Genomic DNA, 22,049 nt, shown 5'->3' on the forward strand with positions numbered 1-22,049 from the left:
TTCAGCTCAGCACCCTCATGCAAAAATATAGTATATCAAGCCTACATCATTTAAAGAATAAATTGAAAACATATTATAGGATTCAACAAAAACAACATACCTGTTAAATGTAGCTGAATAAATGTTGTAGAGCGCTATTTATTTTTCTTGTTTTGTTAACCGCTTTGATGCGCAAACTACGGGAACCTCAATTTTTTAGTTTTTTGCATTCTTTTTTTCTTTGTTGTGACCCCAATCATATCTCCAGAGTAATGCTTAGACACATCATCAAACTAAATGAATTTGCATACACAATCTCTGCTCGCCGCAAAGGATCTATTGTTGTCACCAATAAAAAATTAATCTTTCAATGAATTGTTGGAAGCATATTCAGAAGCATACAATAATGTATTATATAAATTTGTGACCACAACATAAATATGTCGAATACTTGTGTATATAATGTGATAAAAGCAAATTTGACATTGTGTTATGCATTTTAACTATATGAAAATAACTTATAGGAAATATATGATATCTAGTTCATCAATCACTGTGTTTCGAGCATCATTATAAGTTATGAAAGTCTAGAATGTATAAGTTGATGAGTAGATTTACAAAATTATATCATTTCTACAGACATTTTTAGTATTAAATCAATACACTGACACAACTATTATAATAGTTCAAGCCTCACATATCTCATAAATTTAAAATATATACATTCTAAAATACATATTAATCTCTAAATTTTTTTGATTATCACTGTGTTCATCAATAAGTTGAATTCACTAACCTGTGTTTGACGCGATTGAAAATTAAATGCATACTCTAATAGACAACAAAAATCACATGAACAAGAATTGTGAAAAAGAATTTACCCAACTTCCTTGTTCGGTGTTTGCGGATATGAAAGCAGCGTTCGTCGACGGCGGTAGAGGAGACAAAAACTCAATAACCTAAATTTATAATTGATTGAATACAAATGAAAAGTATACGTATAATCGATATTCATTCTAACGAACCACAGTTTTCTGCAGATTTGGAAGGTGAGTAATTTCAGGGATTCTATGTACCTTGCCAAATTCAGTTCATTGTTCTTTTACCTATTTAACCTTACGAACAGATTATATAGAAACTAAAAATCAGAAAATATATTAATTAATCTAACTACTAATTACAGTCCTTGATCAAACTTGTTCTAACGCACTAAAATGTGTCTCCTTTCTCTATATAGGGGTTTGTTTTTGTTGAATAAGACCATATATATATAGGGGAAGGCTAAAATAAGAACGCTTCTTAAAATATCAATTAGATCATCAAGATCTACGATTGATTCATCACCCTGTTGGATAAATTCATGGTCCTGAGTTCGAATCCCAAAGGTAACAAAAAATTATTTTTCGCAATTCATGCCTTTGTACAATTTATTCATGCGTGTTATACATAAAATTCATGCATTTTTGCTGGTTCGTAATTCTTAAAATAAGGGTGGTTTATTGAATAACCGCCCCCTATATATATATATATATATATATATATATATATATAGGGAGAGGTTCAAAAAAGAACCATAAATAAAAGAAGACCGGAGAACCATTTTCAGCCATTCGATCATCAAGATCTACGGTGGATGCATCATCTTGTTGGATGAATGCAGATCCTGGGTTCGAATCCTGAAGGGAGCATTTTTTTTTAATTTTTTAGTGCATTAATTTTAACAGCGAATGCATTAATTTTTACAATGGATGCATTAAATTTGATGGTTCTCCCGTTCTCACAAATAATGTAGTTCTCTCTAGAACCACACCCTATATATATATATATATATATATATATATATATATATATATATATATATATATATATATATAGGGTTAGGTTCAATGAAAAAGGCCTAAATGTAAGAAAGAAGAGAGAAGTAATCTCATTCGTTGATCTTATCTAATCTAACGGATATGATTTGTTCACGCCATGTTCAACGGATTTTTTCGTTGAACATTCGTGAACATATACAATATTTTTGGGGGTTATGGGTTTCGACCCCCCATATGTTCAACGAAAAAATCCGTTGAACATGGCGTGAACAAATCATGTCCGTTAGATTAGATAAGATCAACGGATGAGATTACTTCTCTCTTCTTTCTTACATTTAGGCCTTCTTCATTGAACTTTGGCCTATATATATATATATATATATATATATATATATATATATATATATATATATAGGGTGTGGTTCTAGAGAGAACTACATTATTTGTGAGAACGAGAGAACCATAAAATCTAATGCATTCACTGTAAAAATTAATGCATTCGCTGTTAAAATTAATGCACCTAAAAAAATTTAAAAAAAAAATGCTCCCTTTAGAATTCGAACCCAGGTTCTATATTCATCCAACGAGATGATGCATCCACCGTAGATCTTGATGATCGAATGGCTGAAAATGGTTCTCCGTTCTTTTTTTATTTATGGTTCTTTCTTGAACCTCTTCCTATATATATATATATATATATATATATATATATATATATATATATATATATATATATTCATTTAAGAGGAAGGATCTCATTTTTTGAGGGGGGAAACGTAGGATATTAAATTAAATCACGATGAACAATATCCGTAAGTCAAATTGGAAAGTTCAATCTACAGATCATTACACCATCCGATCAAGTGGTAGAATTCGCCAAACAATGAGTCTATTAGCTTCTCTACGAACATGAAATTTTTTTAAAACAATATGATCATTAGCATGCTGGAAAGCTTCAAACATCTCGTCACGGAGTGAGTCCATACCCTGGTGATCCTCATGAACCACATGTACCGCTAGCAACGAATCCGAAAACACGACAATTATGTTGTCCAACTTCTATGCATGGAGATATTTTGTAAGAAAAGAATGGAAGATTAAGTGATCAAAATAATCTACAATTTCCGTATGCTATCTTTTTTATCAAATTATACTCTTCAGATCGCACGTGTCATATTCAAAGCAGACAGTACAACTTCTCTTGTAATAATCCGAAACCACAATATTATCTGAAATCATTATTTCAATTATTATAAAGTATTTAAAATTTTAAATTATAAAGTCATTGAAAATATTTATATATTTGTTATAAACTAGAGAGAAGCGAGATGTTACAAACTTGAGAGAAGCGAGAGAATAGATTAGAGCTTTCAATGAAGTTCACAATACACCCATATTTATAGGTGTTAAACCAAGTGTGAACGTCCGGTGTGAACGTTCACACACGTCCAGTGTGAACGTTCACACACGTCCGGTGTGAACGTCCGGTGTGAACGGAGGACAGTCAACTCCGGCGGCTTGAAGATGTCAAGTGTTATTCTCCCTCTAGGTTTCTTGGTCAACACACATAAGATATATCTAGAAGATATATTTACAACACTTCCCCTTGATTGACCAATCCCTAAAATAAAAGATGTTGCCTCATTAAAACCTTGCTAGGAAAACCCAATGGGACAAAACCTAGTCGAAGGAAAAAGAGTACAACTGCTTCCCCTGAACTTGAAATCATTGAATATCTTTGAGTCGACGCATGCCGATCTCGTATACCAACTTTCTGAATGTCGATGCTGGTAATGCCTTGGTGAATAAGTCCGCCAGATTTTCACTTGAGCGAATTTGTTGCACGTCGATATCGCCACCCTTTTGAAGGTCGTGTGTGTAGAAGAATTTGGGAGAAATATGCTTCGTCCTATCTCCTTTGATGTATCCTTCCTTGAGTTGCGCGATGCAAGCAGCATTATCTTCATATAAAACAGTTGGTTTGGCCTTTGATAAAGCTAACCCGCATGACTCTTGGATATGACTCGTCACATTTCTCAACCATACACATTCTCGACTTGTTTCGTGGATTGCAATGATTTCAGAATGATTTGAGGATGTTGCAGTCAATGTTTGTTTCACAGACTTCCATGATATAGCAGTTCCACCATATGTGAAAATATATCCAGTTTGTGACTTAGCTTCATGTGGATCGGATAAAAATCCTGCATCCGAATACCCCACTAGAGTATTATCAGAATTTTCTTGATAATATAATCCAAGGTCAATGGTACCCTTTAGATAACGTAGAATGTGCTTAACACCATTCCAATGTCTCAAAGTGGGTGCAGAGCTAAATCTTGCTAGAAGATTAACAGAAAAAGCTATATCTGGTCTAGTATTATTAGCCAGATAAGTCAATGCTCCAATTGCACTTAGATATGGTACTTCAGGACCAAGTATCGTTTCACCCTCTTCAAGTGGTCGAAATGGATCTTTCTTAGTATCAAGAGATCTAACGACCATTGGTGATGCTAATGGATGTGCATTATCCATATAAAAGCGTTTTAATACTTTTTCTGTATATGTGGATTGATGGATAAACGTTCCTCCACGGATACGTTCCATTTGCAAACCAAGACAAAACTTTGTCTTTCCCAAATCTTTCATCTCAAATTCTTTCTTCAAATATTCAGCAGTTTTATTTAGCTCTTCAGGAGTCCCAATTAAATTTAAATCATCAACATAAACTGCTATGATTGCAAATCCACTTTCGGTTTTCTTAATGAAAACACAAGGGCATATTTCATCATTCTTGTATCCTTCTTTCAAAAGATACTCGCTCAGTCTATTGTACCACATACGACCAGACTGTTTCAACCCATACAATGATTTTTGCAGTTTAATTGAATACATGCTTTTGGGTTTTGACTGAAATCCTTCAGGCATTTTAAATCCTTCAGGAATTTTCATATATATGTCAGTATCTAATGACCCATATAGATAAACAGTCACTACATCCATAAGGCGCATATCAAGCCTTTGTGACACAGCCAGACTAATCAAAAATCTAAAAGTAATAGCGTCCATTACTGGAGAGTATGTTTCCTCATAATCAATTCCTGGTTTTTGTGAGAAACCTTGTGCTACGAGTCTTGCTCTATATCTCGTAACTTCATTTTTCTCGTTTCTCTTTCTAACAAAAATCCATCTATATCCAACAGGGATTTTAGATTCCGGAGTTAAGGCTATAGGCCCAAATACTTTCCGGTTATCACAGGAATTTAATTCCCTTTCTATAGCTTCTTTCCACTTTGGCCAATCAAGTCTATGTTTGCATTTTGCAACAGACTTTAGTTGAGGATCCTCATTTAAAACATGAAGAGCTATATGAAAGGCAAATATATCATCAACAATGATATTTTCTCTCTCTAGTATCTGATGTAAATAATTTATTGAGATCTCATGATTTTCAGATACTTGTAATTCTTCAGGAATTACATCACTTTCATTTGATTGATTAGTCGTTTTCGTCATTGTTTGGTTTCCATCTTGCCCCTTTCTTTTTCTAGGCATAGAATCTTTGGAACCAACTGGTCGACCATGTTTTTGACGAATTTTGGACTCATTTGCTGCCAAAGCTATTTGTCCTTCAGGGACATCAATTTTAGCTGGAGTATTTGCAGCATGTATGTGAGATTGTGTCACTTTTCTTGTATCTACAAAAGCATCAGGAATTTGATTTGCAATATTTTGCAAATGAATGATTTTTTTTTTCAATTTCTTGTTCACATTGATTTGTTCTAGAATCAAAATGTGATAATTTTTTCTCATTCCAAGAGATTTCCTTGTGCTTTTCTGGATGTAGATTTATTCATCCTAATGTTGGAAATGTCATTTCATCAAAATGACAATCTGCAAAACGTGCAGTAAATAAATCACCTGTTAAAGGTTCTAGATACCTTATAATCGATGGTGAATCAAATCCAACATATATCCCAAGTCTTCGTTGGGGACCCATTTTTGTTCGTTGTGGGGGTGCAATTGGGACTTGAACCGCGCAACCAAAAGTTCGTAAGTGAGAAACATCGGGTTCTCGGCCAAAGATAATTTGCATTGGGGAGTATTCATGATTTGTTGATGGCCTTAGTCGAACTAATGTTGCAGCATGTAATATGGCATGACCCCAAACAGTAGTTGGTAGTTTTGATTTCATAAGTAATGGTCTAGCACTAATTTGAAGACGTTTAATAAATGATTCCGCTAAACCATTTTGAGTATGGACATGAGCTACTGGATGTTCAATCTCAATTCCAATAGCCATACAATAGTTATCAAATGCCTGAGATGTAAATTCACCAGCATTATCAAGACGAATTCTTTTAATTGAATTGTCTGGGAATTGAGCTCTTAATTTTATGATTTGAGCAAGTAGTCTAGCAAATGCTGCATTTCTAGTAGAAAACAAGCATACATGTGACCATCTAGAAGAAGCATCAATCAATACCATAAAGTATCGAAAAGGTCCACAAGGTGGATGTATAGGTCCACAAATGTCTCCTTGAATTCTTTCTAGGAAAGATGGAGATTCAGTATTAACCTTCGTATATGAAGGTCTAATAACTAACTTGCCTTGCGCACAAGCATCACATGGGAATTCCTTTGTAGAAAGAATCTTTTGATTCTTTATATTGTGCCCATATGAATTATTGATTATTCGGCGCATCATAGTCGCTCCAGGATGTCCAAACCTATCATGCCAAAGCTTAAAGCTTTTTGTATCATTGAACTTTATGTTCATGACATGGTTTGTCTCAATTGCTTTTATGAATGTGTAATACATTCCAGAAGGTAGTGTTGCTAATTTTTCTTTTGTCAGCTTATAGCCTGAAACAAAAGAATTTATGTAAAGATATTCATTGCTACCTTCTGCAATTGTCTCTATGTGGTATCCATTATTGCGGATATCCTTGAAACTTAGTAAGTTCCTTTTAGACTTACTAGAGTACAGGGCATTTTCAATATCTAATTTAGTATCATTTAGCATAATGATACAAGCTCTTCCGGAGCCTTCAATGATGTTTGATGCACCTGATATTGTGTTAACATTATTTTCATCTAATGTCAACTCAAGGAAATACTTATTCTTTTGCAGAATAATTTGTGTATTGTCACTATCACCAAGACAAATATCATAAGATTCCATATGATGTTAGTGTATAGATGTTTATGCCTTGTTAAAAACCTCTCCGCAAAAACCCTATGGGAAAAATTCGGTAGAGGAAAAGAGTACAAGATATATATATTTACTCATATATTACACTAGTTGTCTCGTTAAAAACCTTAACTAAGAAAACCTCGTAGGAAAAAACTTAGTAAGGGAAAAAGAGTACAACCATTCGACCTTTAGGGCCGTTTGACCTTCAAGGTCTAATTTTCAAGAGCATGTAATATGGATTGCTCTTGAAGAGTATGTAATATTCTTCATGGAATATTGATTGTGCTACATCGGGAGCAACAATATGAATCAAATAGATAAAGATTCAAGGATATGTTATCCAAATATTTAATTTACTTGCTCTTAGAGCATATAATATTCTTCAGGAATATTACTTGTGCTACTTTAATAGCATCAATTTAAGATTTTGAATGTAATATTCTTCAGGAATACTACTTGTGCTATTTGAATAGCATCAATGAGTTTTTCAAGATTATTTAAAAAAAATACGTTGTATATATATAATATACAAAGTATATATCCACTATGAATTAAAAAAAATTCCCAATACGTGATAATATCAATAGTGATTCAAGTAGTAGAACATCGAAGTTTACTGATTATATAAAATAATATGAAACAAGAATTGCCACGTAGTAGTAAATCATATTCAAGATTTTGTAGAATAAGATCCAATCAAATATTGCACTCTTAACAAACAAAATAAATTAAAATCCAATTATATATGTTTGTCATCTCACCGAAAGGGTGCACAAAAATATTGAGATTAAATCTATTGGCATCTTATCTTTTTAACATAATCGGGCGAATCTATTATGTCTCCAATTATCAAAATAGTCTTCTATTTTGCGTCAACTTTTCATATTTTTCTTTATTATTTTTCTAAAATCTACTATTTCACATTGACTTTTTATACCACATCAAATACAAGTTTACATAAAATGACATATTCCCTCTAAGTACAGATCAAAAATTTACTTTATATCCTCCAAATTCCAATCAAAATTCACTTTTGTTTGGTGGAATGATTAAGATCAATATCATTCGAAATGCATCACTAATTTAATATGATCAAACAAATGCTATTTTAATAGCATCAAAATATAAGTTTTAGGATTATTTGTATTTCTTCAAGAATAACGAAAATTATATCATTTGTAATAAACAAATATAACATATTTGCATCAAACCACAAATATAAGGGGAATTTGCACAAATTTCAATAACAATCTCTGTTATGCAAAGCATATATGTTACCATGATTCCGTTTTCAATCTCTGTTATGCAAAGCATATATATTACTAAAATTATACGGATTGAAATTCAGATGAAAAGAAAATTAGTCGTACCTCATTGGAAAGACACAATTCTTTCCTAGGGCATACCTCCAATCCTTTTACGATCGAAGGAAGATGAGAGGACTAGAACTATCGTGCTGATAACGTGTTATAAACTAGAGAGAAGCGAGATGTTATAAACTTGAGAGAAGCGAGAGAATAGATTAGAGCTTTCAATGAAGTTCACAATACACCCATATTTATAGGTGTTAAACCAAGTGTGAACGTCCGGTGTGAACGTTCACACACGTCCAGTGTGAACGTTCACACACGTCCGGTGTGAACGTCCGGTGTGAACGGAGGACAGTCAACTCCGGCGGCTTGAAGATGTCAAGTGTTATTCTCCCTCTAGGTTTCTTGGTCAACACACATAAGATATATCTAGAAGATATATTTACAACAATATTGAGATTATGAATTGTCTCCCTAGTTAAGAATATGGCTTTGAATTAGGTATTATGCTTTTGGAAATTCAATTTTATTCTTAAACATCCTAAGTTTGGGCCTTGAATGAATATTTACATAGTTTCTTATTTTGGGCTAGAGTTTAATAAGAGCTCAGTAGCCCATCATCTTTCATTTTACCGGTTCTTGAATTTCAGAGCAATTACGTGTTTCCTTCCTTAGCCCATAACTAATTCTATTTTTCATCTTCAGCCATTTAATTTCACCTTTCATTTTCAGCCACGGATCCCTTTAAACACTCACAATTCTGCAGCCACATATTTTACTTTCAAATTCTTGAAGAGCTAAGTATTATTTGTTTATACTTTTCATTTTTGTGTAATTTACCCTATCTATTTCAATCTCATTCTATCCTCCCCAATTCATAAGCCAGCAACTGACTTCTCCATCTTCCAAATTTCGAACTGGTAACTTTAAATATTTCTGTAGTTTCATTTCAGTACACCAATTATTTTATTTTAGGCAGAAACGAAATACCCTATGCTTTTATTGATGCATTAATAAGATAAATCAAATAGAATGAATATTATTAATTACATGGAAAAGAAAATAGAATAGGTGGGAAGAGGAGAAAAGCAGGGGCTGTGACTGTGAGGGAGTGTGTTTGGTGCGTGAGTTTTGTGAGTATAAATTTGGATGAAGGCGGATGTGAAATGGGCTTGGGCCTAGGTTAATTTTGATTTATTGGGCTTCAGATTTATTCTGGGCTAAATGTTTTTAGCCTTTTATTTAACACATCTTTTGGGCTTGCATTATGGCATGAATTTCTAATACTTTGTACTCGATTTCTAAATTAAGTATAAGTCAAATTTTTAGAAGAAAAAATATTTTACTATTTAATTCATTAGACCAATGATTTTAATGGCCTCATGGAATAAATATCAAGGATTTAAATTATTTTTCTAAAGTTCAATTAGGCCCTTATGTATTATTATTTGAATTTATTTGACTAGATGCGGCGCGACTAGGACGTAAACTTTAAATTCTCACAGTTAATTTTGAAGTTCAAGTTTCAGGTGTTGGATTTATTTAAGTACATGATGTGGTTAATTGTTTTCCATTTTAATATTATGTGTTTATCATATGTGAATTAAATTATATCGCTCGGGGCCTACTCAATAAGTCCAAGACTTCACCGTCCTGGGTATGCCACAATGCGATTACATGTTACAGTTAAGATTGCAACCTATTCGCCAAGGCCTCAATGGGTCCAGGACATTAAAGTCCTTGGTATGCCATCATGCGAATTTTAGTTATGAATGTTCAGTGTAGTACGTATGTGTTGACCATTGTATTAACGTGGACAATTATGACATATTCCCACATTGAGTATACTAGTATACCCACTCGTGCGATGCACGACGAACATCGAATTATTAAATAACATTTTAAAATAAATAAATATAAATATTAAATAAAATTAAAATACAAACAAATGCAAATATATTCTAAAAATGAAATAAAATAATCCACATCAATTACTGAATAAAAATCCAAAATTTAAAAAGATAAATTTTCAACTTTATATAAAGTGTAATCATAATTATAGTATATTGAGAAATTGAAAATTATTCATTAAATGTTAATTAATTCAAATATTTTGTTTCTTTATTGTATTAAAGAGTTCTAAAATGAATCAATATAATTTCCTACAGCTTAGTTGAATATAAAAACAATCAAAAACTCTATTTTCATTATTTCACATATATATATATATATATATATATATATATTATTGTTATCGAGGAGATTTCTTTTATGTTCACGATATTTCCGGGTGTGAATTGATTTCTTTTCTCCATTCTCATTCTATGAATTTCAGAGATCATGGCAAACGTTTCTCTTTTTTTTTTTTCCCTTTTACAATGTTTTAGAAATTAACTTAGAAGAAAACAAAGCAAAAAAAAAAAAACAAATCTCATTCTTAAATAAAAAAAAATGTTGGAAGATCTGGTGGAGGATCGTGGGCTTGTTTGTTAGCCACGAATAATAGAGAGAGAATAATAAAAATTAGGAAGTGATGGAAAGAAAAGGATAAAAATTGTATTCTGAGCGAAAAAATAGGATAATGAAGTTGAAAAAAGAAACAAAATTTTTAAATAAACTGTCAAACTTCCGTTAAATATTAGGAAGACTCTATTAGAAAAATGACGGTAAATAGGATGCCGTTAAACTGCTTTTTTATATATTATATAGATTTTATATATTCATCTCATATTTAATATTTTCAGGTAATTATAGTTGGAGGCGCGTGGAGGATCAAATGGGTGCATCAAGTCACCTTTTTAAAAATTATTATGTGTAGTTATACCTAATATATTATCTAATATTATTTTTAAAAAATATTTAAATTACATTTAAATGTTTAGTTAGATTAGGATGTGACACTCTTTCTGTTTGGATAAACATAAGAAAACTGCATTATCTTTGGTTAGTTGGTGTCTCTCCAACGGTCATGGCTTCTTCAAGAACCCTCCAAAAATTTATTCCCAAAATCCCCCAATTATTTTCAGAACCCACAATTTACGTATACCAAAATGCTGCTGTTCCGCCATTGCCAGTTTCAAGAAGGTGTGCAATTCTCATCTCTGTTCTACCATTCTGCATCGTTGCTCTTCCTCAGACATTACTAGCTAGAGAGAGACGCAGTAGGAAGACCATCCCTATTGAAGACTATATCGTTACTCGTTAGTCTCTCTCTTTCTCTCTCTCTCTATCTCTCTAGAATTTGTGTCTCTGACTCTCTGCAAGTCTATGTTGAACTTTAAAGGGGTTGTGGTTTAGTGGATTTTAGCTGATTTCTTCATCTGCCATTTATTGAATCTTTGTCTTCCCGATTTCCATAGTAATGCAAGTTTTGCCTAATTTTATTTGCTTCTACTTAATTTGTTTATGATAATTCTCAAAAAAAATGCGAGCTGTTTCAAGATTGGGATTTTTATGAGGTGAAGATCGCCAATTTAGTATATGGCAGATGAAAAATCAGTAAAATTACATTTTCTTTTGTTTGGTTTGGAATCGAATATCAATTTGTGCTATTCTTTTGGAGTGCCTTATGTTTTTTTCTTTATTTATTTGCTAAGAATGTTTCTACTTCGATTGGATAAATGTATATAAATAAACACTCTCACTCTTCATATCTTTAGCTTGTATGTGGAGTAATAGATACCAGTTGTTTATTTAGATCAATCAAGCTGCATCGCGTAATGATGTAAAATGTGACATAAAATACAATAGAAAAAAGAAAAAATTGCATCTAGCTATTTCCATTTACTAATTAGTTCAGCTGTAGAGCAGCTGATGGGCTTAAGTACTATGATATTGTCGAAGGGAAGGGTCCAGTTGCCGAAAAAGGATCGACTGTGCAGGTTCGTTTAGAATGAGACGAATACTGTTCTGTGCTTACATGAAAATCTTCATTCCCCTTTATGTTCATCCAATAAAACCCCCTCTTATTTGCCCTCTTGGTGTCTAAACAGGTGCATTTTGATTGTTTATATCGCGGCATTACAGCTGTGTCGAGCCGGGAATCCAAGCTCTTGGCCGGGAATAGAAGCATTGCCCAGGTGGTTACATTCTTATCACGTCTTAATCTTAACTCACCCCTCTTGCAGTGTTGAGGAACGACTGGATAGCCACTACTGCACGAATAGCTGATGCTCGTGTTCTTTGTGCGTTTCAAGTAGCCTTACGTGTTCCAAGTTGGAGCTGTGCCGGGGAAAGAGCGAAAGCGTGAGTTTGTGGACAGCCCGAATGGTTTGTTCTCTGCACAGGCTGCACCAAAACCTCCAAAAGCTATGTATGTGGTGACAGAGGGCATGAGAGTTGGAGGGAAGGTAATTTTTGTTCGTTTTTGTGCTTTTTTTGTTTGTTTTTCTTTCATTTCATTGTGTTGTTGTTTTGTGGAATGTAGAGAACTGTGATTGTACCCCCGGATGCTGGTTATGGGCCGAAAGGAATGAATGAAATCCCGGTAACAGTTCCACCCCTTATGTTGCTTGATGAACTTGGTTTAGGCTTGAGTTAACTAGATTGATTCATTAGTCAATAGATCATCAAGTGTGATTTGATGCGGTTCATCTCGTGATTTACCTTGTAGCCGGGGGCTGAATTTGAGCTAAATATCGAGCTTTTGGAAGTAGTACCACCCGAAGGCAAGTGACAAGACACGGCTGGATCGAATGTTTCGTGTATAATCTCATGTTCCCATAACTTCACGAGTAACTTGATTCATTTATGCTATTAGCTGAACAAAATGTGTTTGAGGTGAGCTTGTGCATTCATTTAGCTTGACGATTGAGAAACTAGAATAGTCGGCTTATGAATGTGTTTTTAGGTGAATCATTTATCCCTTGTAGGAATAGAGAAATATACGACTGAATTAATGAAACCAAAATGATTCATGTTGATTTTGAGATCGTTCGTTAAAAGCTCACTTGCGCTTAATTTGATAATTTAACAGACATGTTTGAACATGTTTTTATTCTATATATCATTGAAGGTTTGGTTCTACCGTTCTAAATAAATTTGAATTTGGAGAAATGAATAATGGACTTCAACTATGATTCTAGTTTAATCAACCAAAGGTTTGGTACTAATTGTGTTGGTAGTTGGATCAGACGGTCTGCAATTAACGTATAAGTAACAGTTGTAAATAGTAAAAAAAGGTTTCGAATCAAACAAACATTTTCTTGCGATTTATAAATAAACGTTAGATTAAGCGTTAGGGATACAGTTTGTGAAAGATGTATGGTATTGCCTTGACGAGAAGTCCAGCTAAACTCGCACCTGCAGAGGCTGTCCGATAGTGAGAGGGTCTTAGCAGTAGAATCGCCAATGTAAGAAGGATTCGTGACACGATTGAAGAGACGCCAATAGAGAGTCTACAGCTGCTGCTTCACCTTCTTCGGCTGTTAGGGCGCCAGGTTTAAACCCATACCAACATCCAACCACCGCTCCACTCCTGTCAGAAAACACAACACCAAAACCCATATCCGATCCTACCTTGATAGCGGCATCACCGGAAGCTTTTAGTTGGCCATCACGAGTACACACCAACCTAGCGGGAGAAGCATGTCGTTGCTACTGATCAGTCACTGTTAGTCAAAAGTGGCAGCTTTCTTTTATGGCTGCCACCAACCTTCTTCACCAACCACCTCTCACCAACCACATCTCACCTACCACCTCCAATTCCTTCACTATAAATAATCCCCTCCGCAGCACTTGCCAAAAACACCAAACAACCATCAAAGCTTTCTGCTAGAGAGAGATAGAGAAAGAGAGAGAGAGAGAAAAAAATCTTGTGAGAGAAAACTTCAGTGTGGAGTTATACACGAGTGATAAAAGTGAGTTGAGAGATAGCCTCTGCGTAGGCAGATACAAAATACAGTGTGGTAATTTTGTTGGACTCCTCCTTTTGAGATTCTCTAATATATTGGTGTGGGTCCGTGGACGTAGGCAGTTTGGCCGAACCACGTTAAAAATATCGGTGTCATTTTTTCTTCTCGTTTCATATCGGTCGATATCCACAATATTGAGTCACACTTGATCCCGGGCGGAATTAGTTGCGTATAATTCCCAACAACTGGTATCAGAGCCACGTTGGTGGCGAATTTTTTTTTCTTGCACTGGTACTATTCACGTGAATAGTGAATTCGTGAATAGTAAATTATTCTTAGTAAATTCACAGTGTTTCGTGCGCAACGGTAATTATTCTTTTAAAATTCTTAGTATGCTCTGTGGTTGCAGTGTAAACTGAACCTCCACATCAGAAACGAATTTTTTGAGAAAATTATCGTGTTTTTTGATCGAGTGGGAGCAATGTCGACAGACGATAAAATTTCCAAAATGGAGAAATTCAATGGTGTGAATTTTTGGATTTTGGAAAATGCAAATGGAGGATTACTTGTACCAGAAGGACCTGTATAAGCCCTTGAAGGAAAAGCCAGTGGATATGAAGGACGACGAGTGGGAGGTGCTTGATCGAAAAGCACTCGGCGCAATCAGACTGACCTTATCAAAGTCAGTCGCCTTCAACATAAAGCATGAGAAGACAACAGCGTCTCTCATGAAAGCTTTATCCAGCATGTACGAGCAGCCGTCTGCAGCAAATAAAGTTCATTTGATCAAGAAATTGTTCAATATGAAAATGACGGAGAGCGGAAGATTTGGAGAACATTTGAACGAGTTCAACGAAGTGACGGACCAACTTACCACGGTGGACATCGAATTCGATGATGAGGTCCGGGCTTTGTTAATTCTTGGGCAGTTACCTGAGAGCTGGAATGGCACAGTCACGGCCATTAGCAGCTCTGCCGGTAAGTCCAAAATGAAGTTCGATGATGTCGTGAGCATGATCTTAACCGAGGAGATCCGGAGGCAGTCAGATGTAGTCTCCACTTCAGGTGCCGCTTTAAATGCAGAAAACAGAGGCAGAAACTCAAACAGAAGTCAAGGGCGTGGACGGAGCAAGTCAAGGAATGGCAGGCAGAGCTCCAGGATCCACAAGAATTCCAACAAATCAAAGTCTGTTGAATGTTGGAACTGTGGTCAGGTCGGACACTACAGAACGCAGTGTAAAGTACCTTCAAAGGGAAACGAGACAAAGACCGAAGCCAATGTTGTGGCTGAAGAAGAAGGCGATGCCTTGATATGTTCCATGGAGAAAAGGGCCGAGTATTGGGTCATAGACTCTGGAGCATCTTTCCATGCCACCTCGAATCGAAATTCCTTCATAAATTACATGTCGGGAAATTTCGGAGAAGTATATCTCGGAGATGATCACCCATGCAGCGTGGTGGGCATAGGAGAAGTACAGATCAAACTCAATGGATCTGTATGGAAATTGAAGGACGTGAGACACATTCCAGAGTTGAGGAAGAACTTGATCTCCGTCAAGCAATTGTCAAGAGAAGGATGTGATACACACTTCTCAGGTGATTATTGGAAAATCACTAAGGGCGCAATGATTCTTGCACGTGGCAAGGATACTGGAAGCCTATACACAACGATGAATGCGTGTGTGACAATTGCAGTTGCTGATAGCAAGAAGAATGCAAATTTGTGGCACCAAAGACTTGGGCACATGAGCCAGAAAGGGCTCAAGTATATGCATTCGAAAGGGAAACTACCAGAGCTTCAGTCTGTTGATATAGACTTTTGCGAAAGTTGTATCTACGGGAAGCAGAAGAGGGTGAGTTTCAATACCAGTGGTAGAACTCCGAAGCAAGTAAAGCTTGAGTTAGTCCACACAGATGTTTGGGGCCCAGCAGCAGTTTCATCCAATGGCGGAAAGTCTTACTTTGTGACTTTCATCGATGACCACTCGAGAAAGGTGTGGGTTTACTTCTTGAGACACAAGTCAGAGGTGTTCGAGGCGTTCAAGAAGTGGAAGGCCATGGTGGAAAATGAAACTGGCTTACGGATAAAGAAGTTGAGATCCGATAATGGTGGAGAATACGAAGATATGGCGTTCAAGAAATTTTGTTACCAGGATGGCATCAAGTTAGAAAGGACGTTGCCAGGGACACCACAACAAAATGGAGTTGCAGAACGCATGAACCGGACGTTGACAGAAAGAGCTAGGAGCATAAGGATACATGCAGGACTGCCAACACAATTTTGGGCAGAAGCTGTCAACACAGCGGCATATCTCGTTAACCATGGGCCATCTGTACCATTGGAGTACAGAATACCTGAGGAAGTTTGGAGCGGCAAAGAAATTAAACTTTCTCACTTGAAAGTATTTGGTTGTGTCGCGTATGTACACATTAGTGATAATGCCAGGAGTAAGCTCGACTCCAAATCATTAAAATGTACTTTCATTGGATATGGTGGAGATGAGTTCGGGTACCGTTTTTGGGATGACAAAAACAGGAAGGTCATTCGAAGCAGGAATGTCATATTCAATGAAAATGTGATGTACAAGGACAGGAATGCAGTGCAGTCCACCGACACAACAAGTGACGATCCAACATACGTTGATCCAGATGATACTGCAGAGTGCAGTACATCAAAGCAAACAGATGAAGGTTTGCAGACGGAGGAGCCCAACTCTGAGGCTGATCCACCACAGTCTCCAGTTCCAGCTCCAACTCCTATACCCAGGAGGTCATCTCGACCTCATGTTCCAAACAGGAAGTACATGAATCAAATGTTACTGACCGATGCTGGTGAACCTGAATTCTATGAAGAAGCATGTCAAGTCAGAGATTCTGTCAAGTGGGAGCTTGCAATGAAAGAAGAGATAAAATCTCTTATCTCTAATATGACGTGGGAACTAGTTGAGTTGCCCAAAGGAAAGAAAGCTCTACACAACAAATGGGTGTACAGAATCAAAGAAGAGCATGATGGTTCAAAGCGATATAAGGCAAGATTGGTAGTCAAAGGTTTCCAACAGGAAGAAGGAATTGACTACACAGATATCTTTGCTCCGGTTGTAAAGTTGACAACAATCCGATCGGTCCTGAGTATTGTTGCAACGGAGGACTTGCATCTAGAGCAGTTAGATGTGAAAACTGCTTTCCTCAATGGTGACTTAGAGGAGGAAATATACATGCAACAACCAGATGGATTCTCTGTCAAAGGAAAGGAGAAGCTGGTGTGCAAGTTGAAAAAGAGCCTGTATGGCTTGAAGCAAGCTCCGAAGCAATGGTACAAGAAGTTTGATGGATTCATGCAGAAAAATGGCTACATGAAGTGCAATGCTGACCATTGTTGTTACTTCAAGAGGTTCGAGTCCAGCTATATCATCTTGCTACTTTATGTTGATGACATGTTAGTAGCCGGCTCAGACTTGAACGAAATCAAGAAGTTGAAAAGGCATCTTTCAGCGGAGTTCGAGATGAAGGACTTAGGAGAAGCAAAGCAAATTCTCGGGATGAGAATTTACAGAGACAAGCAAAAAGGTGTTTTGCAGTTGTCTCAAGCCAACTACGTCAATCGAATCTTGCAAAGATTCAACATGAGCAGTGCTAAACCGGTTAGCTCATCATTAGCTAACCATTTCCGCCTATCCAAAGAGCACTCTCCAAAGACTAAGGAGGAAAGAGACTTCATGGCTAAAATTCCTTACGCCTCAGCCATTGGAAGTCTGATGTATGCCATGGTCTGTACTAGACCAGATATCGCTCATGCAGTGGGAGTTGTGAGCAGATTTATGGCAAATCCAGGAAAGCAGCATTGGGAAGCAGTAAAGTGGATATTGAGATATCTACGTGGATCTACTGATAGATGCTTGTGTTTTCGACGAGGTGATGTAGCACTACAAGGTTTTGTAGATGCAGATTTTGCCGGTGAGGTAGATCGCAGGAGAAGCACTACCGGTTATGTCTTTACTGTTGGCACGACTGCTGTTAGTTGGATCTCGCAGATACAAAAGATTGTTGCTTTATCCACTACAGAAGCAGAGTACGTGGCAATCACCGAGGCTAGCAAAGAAATGATCTGGTTACAAGGGTTGTTGGCAGAATTGGGTTTTGATCAGACGAAGAATGTCTTGCACAGCGATAGTCAGAGTGCGATACATCTGGCAAAGAATTCAGCATTTCATTCTAGAACGAATCATATTGGACTTCGTTATCATTTCATCAGATCTCTGTTGGAGGATGAGGTGTTAATACTTGAAAAGATCCAAGGAGCTCAAAATCCAGCCGACATGCTTACAAAGGCAGTAACCATTGATAAATTGAAGTTGTGCTCAGCTTCAATTGGTTTGCTAGAATGACAAAGACAGAAAGGCTGCTGCGTTGATCGAGGTGTGAAGACAGATTGAAATCAGTCTTCAAGTGGGAGATTGTTAGTCAAAAGTGGCAGCTTTCTTTTATGGCTGCCACCAACCTTCTTCACCAACCACCTCTCACCAACCACATCTCACCTACCACCTCCAATTCCTTCACTATAAATAATCCCCTCCGCAGCACTTGCCAAAAACACCAAACAACCATCAAAGCTTTCTGCTAGAGAGAGATAGAGAAAGAGAGAGAGAGAAAAATCTTGTGAGAGAAAACTTCAGTGTGGAGTTATACACGAGTGATAAAAGTGAGTTGAGAGATAGCCTCTGCGTAGGCAGATACAAAATACAGTGTGGTAATTTTGTTGTACTCCTCCTTTTGAGATTCTCTAATATATTGGTGTGGGTCCGTGGACGTAGGCAGTTTGGCCGAACCACGTTAAAAATATCGGTGTCATTTTTTCTTCTCGTTTCATATCGGTCGATATCCACAATATTGAGTCACACTTGATCCCGGGCGGAATTAGTTGCGTATAATTCCCAACAGTCACAGGTTTCAACAAGATAGCTCGCTGAGCAATAGAAAAGCAGTCCACGGGAGAAAGATCCTTGCCTTGGAATAACTTCATGTTTCGAGCATACCAAAAAGTCCAAGCAAGAGTAGCGAAAAGCTGATGAACCTCCTTGTGAGAGATCTGGCGAATACTGTCAAACCACGAAGCAATAGAACACTCGTCACCATGGGGGATCAGTTTCAAGCGAAGGGGAGAGGTCTCCCAGCAGAGAGATCTCCTACAAATAGGGTCAACAATAATCGACCTCCTAAAAAGAGCTTGCGCTGTGGGGACTGCCCCCGCTAAACATCGCCACATAAAGAGTTTAACCTTATTTCCACAGTAAATCCGACGAGGAAGAAGAAGATGCCTCCTCCCTTTGTTTGATGGAACATGCCGGCCAATAACCTGATTTAACAGTGTAAGCATTGAACCTTCCCGCTTGCCGAATCGGATCTGGAGGGTCGCAACTGCTCAGTCACTCTCCAAAACTCATTTGTCATGAGAATATCAGCCAAAATTCCTCTATCCCACATCCAAGATTCCTCATGCAGGAACTCATGAAGCAACGACCCCTTCCACTCATTTGAAACCCCCGCCACCCTAAAATTGTAGTTCCCATCAGGCAGCCATTTGTCAAAGCCTAAACGAATTCTACGCCCATCACCCACCCTCCAAGCAACTCCTTCCATCAATAAATCTCGTCCTACTAGTAAACTTTTCCAAGTGTAAGATGGGTACTAGCAAGGAGAAGATCATGTCGGGGGAAATAGCGAGCTTTAAGAGACCGTGCGAGAATAGTAAAGCCATTATTAAAAATTCTCCACGCTTGTTTTGCCAACATTGCTTGGTTAAATAAACTTATATCCCGGAAGCCAATATCATCCTCTATTTTCGGCCTACAAGCTTATTCCAACTCTTCCAATGTATCTGTCGTTCCTCATTTTTTTGACCCCAAAAGAAACTAGCCGCAATACTATTTAACCGTTGACAAATCTGAGCCGGCAACACAAAGCAACTCATGAGATAAGTTGGTATGGATTGAAGCACCAACTTGATGAGGACAATCTTTCCAGCGTCGGAAAGAAAACGACACTTCCAATCCTCAGATTTTTTCCTAGTTCTGTCCACCAACATCTGGAAAATTTCTGTTTTTGATTTACCCACCGTACTTGGAATTCCAAGGTATTTTCCATGTTGAGTAGCACAAATCACCCCAAGCTGTCGTGCAAGAGCCGATTGATTATCCACCGGGACACAACAACTAAAAGAAATTTCAGATTTGCTCAGATTCACTTTTTGCCCAGAAATTCCTTCATAAAGCCCATCCAAAAATAATACAATCATAAGCAAACGTTAGGTGATTAACTCTTGGCGTCGTTCTACACAGACGAGCCCCATGGATAAGCCCACGATTCTCAGCTTGGCGAAGAAGTCCCAAAAGAGCCTCAGCACAAAACAGAAAGGGGGAAAGAGGGTCGCCTTGCCTCAAACCCCTGCTAGGGACAAACGGTTCACCTGTAAAACCATTCACAAGAACACGAAAGGAGACAGTAGTAACATACCAGTAACATACTGAATAATAAGATCAACCACCATCGAATGGAACCCAAGATGCTTAAGCATAGACTCAAGAAAACACCACTCCACCATATCATAAGCTTTAGACATGTCTAGTTTAAAAGCGAAACTACCATGAGCTCAAGCTTTATTTATTTTCATCATATGGAAAATCTCGAAAGCAAGTAAAGCATTACCAATAATTTGCCGACCAGGAACAACGCAAACTGACTCTCATGAATAATCATAGGAAGAACAGACTTGCGATGTCGACGTCTTCCCTTTCGCCTTGCCAAAAAAAAAATTCAAAGTCGACAAAAGAGTCGTTGCCAATTTGATTTCGATTTTTTTTTAATAAGCGCGTGCCACACACGCGCCTGATATTAAGGGCATCAGGCCTTGTCCGAAAAATCGAGACTCCCTCGAATAAGCAGCAGCTGCAGTGGGGTACTCGATCTCTAGCTTACTCGAGTATTCCATTGTGGATGCTCTTAGGAAGTGTGAGAATTAATAAGTTGTTCCCCAATTCAATTACATCTATCCAGACATACCGTGATCGGATTTATGTTGGTGATATGCAAGATGTATGTTCTCTCAACTTTATATATATATTAGTTGGTGTATTAAGCTTTATACGGGGGCTGCAAATTATATTCCATTTTGATTAATTGATATGGAGGCTGCAAGTTCTGTTCCATTCCTAGATTTCCCCTTTATAGAATGTGATTGTACACATTTAGTTCTACTCTTTTGCAACTTCTAAACATCGTAACTGTTTGTTTTTCACTCATTCCACTACTGCAAGTATATATAGCATAGGCGTGATGAAAATCAGCTGTACAATCTAATCTATATAATACAAAGAGGAGTTTTTTCCCTCATTTTTTCTCCATCTTCTTTCATAAATTATTTTAGTATTTTTATCTCTATTTTTTTATATAATTTAATTTTTTTTCTAAACAACGTCAAATTTGATTTATGAAGTACTAGTATTTCATATGCATCTTAAATTTAAGTTTGTGATAAAATATTTAATATAGCATAAAAATCATCAAAAATAAATTTAAAACAAATAAGTTATGAAAAATTTAAATACTTTATTTTCTTTCTCTTCGTTAAAATTTTACAACTTTTTATTTATGTTTGTGTATGAAATTATCACGTGTAATAAATACTCTATAATAGTAATGTGTAATGTTAACTTTCATTATCAAATGATTTAAAATTATTTAATAACTATAATTATCATTACACTTGGTACAGAATTGAATATTTCCGTTTTTCAATTCGAAATTTTATTGAGTAATTGATGTGGATTATTTTATTTTATTTTTAAAATATATTTTTTATTTATTTATATTTTGATTATATTTATATTTATAGGTATTT

The 22,049-nt window shown here is 36.4% G+C and overlaps 1 protein-coding gene across 1 annotated transcript; it reads left to right on the forward strand.

Annotated features, from left to right (window-relative positions):
* The first annotated feature begins 9,086 nt into the window (after positions 1–9,086).
* LOC130989436 (peptidyl-prolyl cis-trans isomerase FKBP18, chloroplastic-like) lies at positions 9,087–13,249 on the forward strand. Its single transcript, XM_057913441.1, has 7 exons — positions 9,087–9,223; positions 11,048–11,503; positions 12,114–12,184; positions 12,296–12,382; positions 12,503–12,652; positions 12,730–12,789; positions 12,916–13,249. Exons 2-7 carry the CDS (start codon positions 11,272–11,274, stop codon positions 12,976–12,978), a joined length of 663 nt encoding a protein of 220 aa, XP_057769424.1. The 5' UTR covers positions 9,087–9,223; positions 11,048–11,271; the 3' UTR covers positions 12,979–13,249.
* The last annotated feature ends 8,800 nt before the right edge of the window (positions 13,250–22,049 follow it).

Source organism: Salvia miltiorrhiza, chromosome 6 (assembly GCF_028751815.1).
Source record: "Salvia miltiorrhiza cultivar Shanhuang (shh) chromosome 6, IMPLAD_Smil_shh, whole genome shotgun sequence".
Lineage (NCBI taxonomy): Eukaryota > Viridiplantae > Streptophyta > Magnoliopsida > Lamiales > Lamiaceae > Salvia > Salvia miltiorrhiza.